General features: G+C 32.2%; 2 protein-coding genes and 1 pseudogene across 2 annotated transcripts; all 3 read right to left on the bottom strand.

Annotated features, from left to right (window-relative positions):
- Positions 1-464: 464 nt before the first annotated feature.
- Positions 465-3,996, bottom strand: LOC107842930. Its single transcript, XM_016686983.2, has 3 exons — positions 3,791-3,996; positions 3,663-3,707; positions 465-2,628 (listed from the first exon to the last, which is right to left on the bottom strand). Exons 1-3 carry the CDS (start codon positions 3,934-3,936, stop codon positions 2,217-2,219), a joined length of 603 nt encoding a protein of 200 aa, XP_016542469.2. The 5' UTR covers positions 3,937-3,996; the 3' UTR covers positions 465-2,216.
- Positions 3,525-5,276, bottom strand: LOC107841623 (annotated as a pseudogene).
- Positions 5,277-6,034: 758 nt separating this feature from the next.
- LOC107841622 lies at positions 6,035-6,574 on the bottom strand. The gene has a single exon (XM_016685483.1). It carries the CDS (start codon positions 6,572-6,574, stop codon positions 6,035-6,037), a length of 540 nt encoding a protein of 179 aa, XP_016540969.1.
- Between the last annotated feature and the right edge of the window lie 352 nt (positions 6,575-6,926).

Here is a 6,926-nt window from a genome sequence, read left to right as displayed (position 1 = left end):
GTGCATTTTAATATTTTAATTATATTAAAGTGCATTATATCAAATTAACTAAGTGCACTTCTACAATGCAGTTCTACAATGCACATTGGTGAAATATTATTGGATAAAATTACCTAAAATAACACCTTAACGTTTTAATATTACTTAAAAGCTCATCCCACTAAACTAATTACAAAAATCCCTCCTAAACCACTTTACACGCTATTTTTCTGACACATTACTATCCACTTCAATACACAACAAACAACTCCTAAAATTTTGCCTTAAATTACGATTTCACTAACTTAGATTACTCTAAATCCCATGTTTAATGCAAAACAGTCTTCCATTTGGAGTAATGGTCTTCCATTGACGCAAATTACTCCAAAAATTCCGTATTTGATTTTTAAGTTTATTAGTTTTAAAATTGATCAATGGAAGATAGTTTATTAGTTTATTTGATTTTCTGTACTTGATAGTGGAAGTTTCTCATTAGTTTTCTTATTAGTTTTTCTCATTAGTTGTAAGCGATGCATATCATTGATTTTCTTTAGTTTATTAGTCTATCAATGGAAGATAGTTTATAAGTTTATTTGATTTTTCGTATTTGATAGTGACTTTTTCTCTTTAAGTTTATTAGTTTTAAAATTGGTCTTCCATTGACGCAAACGATCTGACAATGATGAAGAAGTTACGGGATGCTGCTGAAAGTAATGAAAAAAAGCCTGTTGTTGTTGTTTCAAAAAGAAAAAAGAATGTTGTTTTAAAGAGAAAAAGAAATAGAAAGGAAGTTGCGAAAGAGACCCACTATCAAAGATATGATTTTTATGTATTTGATAGATGAATTTGGTCCATATACATTATAATTATGTATCATAATACAAAATGTAACAAACGATAATATAAACGATGCATCCGATACATAGCTGTAATGTTACAGAGACATTGCATTCGTTATGATACATAGTAAAAGTTGTCTGTCTTTTGGGTTTTTTTCACCTGATACATTAAATATACTGAATTTGATACATATATCAAATTTTACTGAGATGTTGCATGTTTTCTAATACATACTGAAATTTGTATGTTATTTGGGTTCTTTTACACCTGATACATTCAATATTTTGAATCCAATACATAGATCTAACTTAATAAAATATTTCATTATTTCTAATACATAGTAAAAGTTGTGTGTGTTTTGGATACTTTTACACCTGATTCATCCAACATAATAATGTTATTTATGTTAAGAAATATATTATAAAATAAATATGTCTTTATTATTCTGTTGCGTTATATTATGTTCAATATTTCTGAACGCACGGGATGAAATATGTTATCAAATTCGTTCCACCTCATCCTATGAGGTTTGGTAGTTCGTGCAATCATAAATTTGCTATTGATATTAAGAATTTTTTGGGTAAAAGTACTCAAATTGTTAAGTAGACATGCTTTGGTGTATTTATTGATATGTCTAAATCAAATTTGTAAGGACAAATAATCAAATGCATGTTAATGCTTGAGCTTGTACAAGATAATCCAAATAAATTACATGTTTATGTACAGGAAATATACCGTAAAATTAAATTCTATAATACATCAAAATGTACCAAATCTCAAATGAAATATACTACAATATTGTTTAAACAATATTCAACGTTAGACCAACTAAAAACAAAGCAACAAATTAATCAGAATACGTGAAACATGCTATGTATCTTGAAATATAAATATCAATTCTCTTTCGAAAAGAAGTCATAGATGCATCTTTTGTGACTTGATACATTAAATATAAGCAGTAATATATCATATTACAACACCAATATACCATCATTCGAGCTACATTACAAATTCGAAAATATTATTCTTGAACTCAACATAAACCTTTTACTTCATTATCTTCCGAATCATCATTGACGATGAATTTTCTTTGACAACGTATCTTGCGTCGATTTTTTTCTTGATTATCAATACCAAATTTGATTGCGATTGTCGAAATCAACTCAAAAACGAAACACTTTCTCCAACAATAATTTCATTACTTTTATATTTTTCATATTGAAATTTATTTCAAACACTGTAAATCTCAACAAAATGGAGATATTCATAACATATTCAAAATAAAGAAATTAGAAAAGAAAACAGATGTGAGAGAATTTTTCTGGAATTTTCATCGAAGGGGATTGTTTTTTGAAATCAATCTCAAAAAAGAAATACTTTCTCCAACAATAATTTCATTACTTTGGTATTGTTAATATTGAAATTGATTCATTCAAACACCGTAAAATCTCAACCAAATGACAATCGGTGATGAATTTACTAGTTTCAATTTCTGATACATACAAAGCGTATTGATTATTAGAATCAACAACGGCAAGTGCAGATGCATCTGATTCCATTCCGTCGACACACATAATCGTACCAGTTTCAACATCAAATTCTCGATCTTCAGTCGATTTATCCCTTGTCGTAATGCATAACGGATACATTACAAAATCTATAAATATTTTTTTTAACTCAACGTAAACCTTAATACCATTGTCGTTTCTAATAACCATTGAAGCCATATTTTCGTCAACAATATAACGAACATCTATATTTTTCTTCACTTGATCTATGTCAAGTTCCGATGCAATAACAGAAATCAACCTGAAATACGACACTTTCGCTAACTAAAATTCCATCACTTTTGTAATTTTCATAAATAATTTCATTTTGCCAAATACCAGAATGTCTCGACAGAATTGAAATATTCTTAAATTGTATGAAAGAGTTGTCAAAAGTAAGTTTTCTGAAGCAAAGAGCTGAAAAAAATCAAATAGGCATTCACAATTAAAAAAAAAAAAAAAATCTGTTACGTGATTTATGTACTACAAAACGGCAACTCCTATATTTAAGGGATTTGATCAAACAATCTTCTGCTTAATTACCGGTTGTTAACTATTGAACAACATTAAATATGATACTTAATTATCTTAAAATAATGTATCATACGATATCAAGTAATGTATCGGAAATGGGATTTTCAGTAACATTTTAAAAAGTTGGGAGAGATGATAAATATATGTGAAACACTTGGGGTTTACGTTATTTAGCCATATTATTAAGAGCAAAAGTGTATTTACTTTGTGTAACTCTTATAACCACTAACCCTCTATTTCACTCATTATTTTATGGTAGAATGTGACGTTTAGTTCTTGTAACTTCTACCATTAGTCTACCTCATTACTAATGTAACTCTTGTAATATTTGCAACCTAAATACCATTTATGTACCCACTTTACTACATCATATTCTTCCTATTCAATATAAGGATGAATTCCTCACCTATAAATAGTGGTGTTCTTCCTTTGTTGTGGTATATGAAGAAAAGAGACGAGTTGTAGTATATTGTGAGACATGAGAAAAAAAAGATGACAAGTGTGGATTTATGAGTAATAGTGAAAGAGTGAGTTGAGACAGTGGCGGAGGCAGGATTTTTATCGAGGGAGTTCAAACAAAATAAGTAAGCATGCAACTAATATCCACCAAAAAAGCGGGTCGGGTTAAAAGATAAAATATATATTTCACAAGATGAGCCATAATTTCTCTATCTCAATCTGTAAGGAAGCATTAAAAACAATCAACTAAAAGATAGCTCAAATATCATCAAGCAACACCATCCAAACAGCAACTGTAGTTACCTGCGATAGCTGAGCAGAGTCATCTGATTCTGGGTGCAAGAGAAGCTACAAAATCACAAGTCTAGGGGTGTAAGCACTATCCTAATGAGACTTGAGTCAGTCAATTGATACACATACAGAACCTGCACCTGTTTTCTGATAAAATGCGATAAAAATTTGAAAAGTGCAGAAGCCCATGGTGATAGTTGAGTGAAAATTTTATCAGCAGAAACACCTTGCCTGAGTAAACCATGAATTTCCTATTCGTACAGTTAACCAGAAAAGGCAATGTCATAACCAAATCTACATCCCAACAAAGTTTTCTAGCATTAAAAACTTAATATGGAAGATGCATTCTTACCTGCAATAGAGCATACAGTTGTTCTTTCGGACCTGAAGCTTCAAATGATGTTGACAGACTTTTAGCAAAAACATCTCACTTCTAGTCTCTGCTTCTATTTTCTTCAAAATCAAGCCAGTGAATATTTACAACTACTTCAAATGCAACAACACTGGTTTTACCCAGAAGATCAACCATTTTGCTGGCCATACACCAAAATGTTCTTCTCTTTCCCTTTCTTGTCCAAACCATAGGCTATATAGCAGCCGCAGTCGGCTCATTTATTATCCGAACTACATTCAGCCCTGCTAATTGCTATGGTGCCAGCATCCTTGGTTGCTTGCCTTTGTGCATCATTAAAATAATCTACATATGAATCAAATTTCTCAATCGAAAAAAATAGACAACAACATTTTCATGATCAAGGAGTTAGCAATAATATGAAAATACATCTTTGGATATCTTTTTTGTTGTTAAATATACCTGGAACGGTGATGACAGCGTGCTTAATTGACTTCCCTAAATACGCCCCTCAGCTGTTTGTTTCATTTTCTGCAAGATCATAGCACTAATTTCCTCTGGGCTAAACACTTTAATGTCGCCATCTTTAATCTTCACTTGTACATAAGGCTTGCCATCTTTGTTCACAACATTAAAAGGCAACATTTTGATAATTTTCTGAACTTCTGGATCGTCAAACCTGCCAAACAACAAGAACAAAATCAAATCAAAAACACCAAAAATCTCAAGAAACACAAGCCCCACAATACAACATTCACAACAAAACGAAAAAACTGTAACATGTTCAAACTTACTTCCTTCCAATGAGCCTTTTAACATCACATATATAGTACGTTCAGGGTTAAGAGCTGCTTGATTCTTTTCAACTTCTCCAATTAACCTCTCTGCATCAGTGAATGCAACCAATGATTCAGCAAACATTACAAGCTTTGTGACGCTGTAGATGATGGGGATATTCGAGCTGGCAATCTTACTGCCAACTGTTCATTTATCAGGTTGCCAGGTGACTCAAGATTATATAATGCTGATTTATTTAACCTTTTAGTCCTGAAATTTAGAGTAGAATGGAAGTTGTCTGAAGACTGTTTCCAATGTCATTATGGCGGAGGTCAATATCATCCAGTTCAACGTCTCCATTTGCACCAACAGCCGAGATGTTATAAGAAGTCTTTCTATTGGTTTTCACTTCAACAAAATAAGTAATCGCCAGTGGAATACAAGCTTCTTACTACCAGCACCCCCATAAAAGGATGTTTGCGAGTGAAAAAGGACAAACTAACCTTACAAGGCACTTATCTCCTGATGTAGACATGTTTGAGATGCAATTCAGAAGCTCAAACACTCTAATTGCTCCTGCAGCTTTCATGGTTGTTGTACATAAACCTGATAGAGACGATATCGATGAACCAACTGCAACGAATTTTCAAGGACCAAAGAAAACAACCATGTCCAAAATGCAGTGAACAAAGAGCTGAAAAGGATATTTTCAAGGCATACAAACTAAAATATGCATAATGCAACAACCAAGTTAAGGTATCATGTAATTATTAGGTAGAGAGACAATTTCAAGTAGACCTTCGGCTCAAGGAAAAATAGTTCAGAAAAGAATAAATGGACACTTCCATAAATTGCAAGAATAAGGTCAGCACATAAGAAGGAAAGTTGCCATACAAGAACTAGAATACACGACGTACATAAACAAACATTCAAAAGTCCCAAACTTGACCTTAAAACATAGTTTTACTATTCCAAATGCAACTACATACATTACAATTTACAATTGTACTACACGAGGTTTCATATCTTGAAATGTCTTAATAATAGCATCATTAGAAATATTATCAAATACATCTTTTTCTAGATAAGGCACCAAACAACCACAAAAAAAATCATCACTCATTCGACTTCGCAAATCATTCTTGATATACTTTACTGCCGAAAAAGCTCTTTCAACGGATGCGGTAGCAACGGGTAGAAGTAGAGCAAGTTTCACTAAGCGGAATACTAGAGGATAATTTGAATGTTTCTTTGTCTACACTAATCTTTTGGAAAGATCGCATAGCCCATTGAGATCGGAGAACCTTTCATCAACATCACGAACATCAATAATGTAACTTGTAAGTTGATTCTCAAGAGTACCCATATTAGATTCATCAAAGTCATCTGGATATAACTCCGCCATTCTCATTATTTTTTTGATGTCAAAACTTGAAAATGAGTTAATTGGGTTCAAACAAGCAATTCCATGGAGCAAATCAGTCGTCACCTCATCAAAACGATCATTACGTTCTTGAAGTTGCCAATCAATAATATTGCAAAACACTTCAACACGATAATGATGTAAGACTGTATAGCTAGCAAGTTTACGTCGGGGTCTTAAAGAGCTAACATATGGTTCTTCAAAGTTAGGTATCAAAATATCAAGTTGAGTACAAAATATAGACACCTTATCAATAAGAGAATCCCATTCATTATCCCTTAAAACTTGCAACCTTCTCTTTGCTACTTCAACAAGTAACATGGCACTTGCAATATCTTGCTCCTTTTTTTTGTAAGCATTTATTAAGCTCATTTGTGATAGCCAAAATATCTCTCATCAAGCGCAACATGAAAGCAACCTCAAATGTTCAACAAGCTTCAAGATGTCCCATTGCCTTGGCTCTTTCATCCATATTCCGTGCATCAAGAATAAGTGATTCAAGAACATCAAGAATAGAGTCAAACATCAAAATAAAATTACTAAAGGATTTATAATGGGATCCCCAACGAGTATCACAAGCTCTTGATAGACCAAGTTGTTGATTCAAGCCCCTGCCGGTAGTAACTTCACCCATATCTAATGCCTCTTGAATTTTATTTTTTTGAGAATCTCAAAATTCATCCATACGCTTAAAAGAAGATCCCAACACATTTAAAATATTTGA

The sequence above is a fragment of the Capsicum annuum genome, chromosome 9 (assembly GCF_002878395.1).
Source record: "Capsicum annuum cultivar UCD-10X-F1 chromosome 9, UCD10Xv1.1, whole genome shotgun sequence".
In the NCBI taxonomy this organism is placed as follows: domain Eukaryota; kingdom Viridiplantae; phylum Streptophyta; class Magnoliopsida; order Solanales; family Solanaceae; genus Capsicum; species Capsicum annuum.
This window is presented reverse-complemented; position numbering and strand designations above follow the sequence as displayed.

What these genes read in the sequence shown, in the direction of transcription:
- LOC107842930 (XM_016686983.2), bottom strand. Translation starts at nt 3,936, where the DNA reads ATGACATTGCCTTTTCTGGTTAACTGTACGAATAGGAAATTCATGGTT. An exon ending in CGCATTTTATCAGAAAACAG is followed by an intron (nt 3,708 to 3,790) that starts GTGCAGGTTCTG and finishes GTGATTTTGTAG; the next exon opens with CTTCTCTTGCACCCAGAATC. An exon ending in ACTCTGCTCAGCTATCGCAG is followed by an intron (nt 2,629 to 3,662) that starts GTAACTACAGTT and finishes GTCGTATTTCAG; the next exon opens with GTTGATTTCTGTTATTGCAT.
- LOC107841622 (XM_016685483.1), bottom strand. Translation starts at nt 6,574, where the DNA reads ATGAGCTTAATAAATGCTTACAAAAAAAAGGAGCAAGATATTGCAAGT.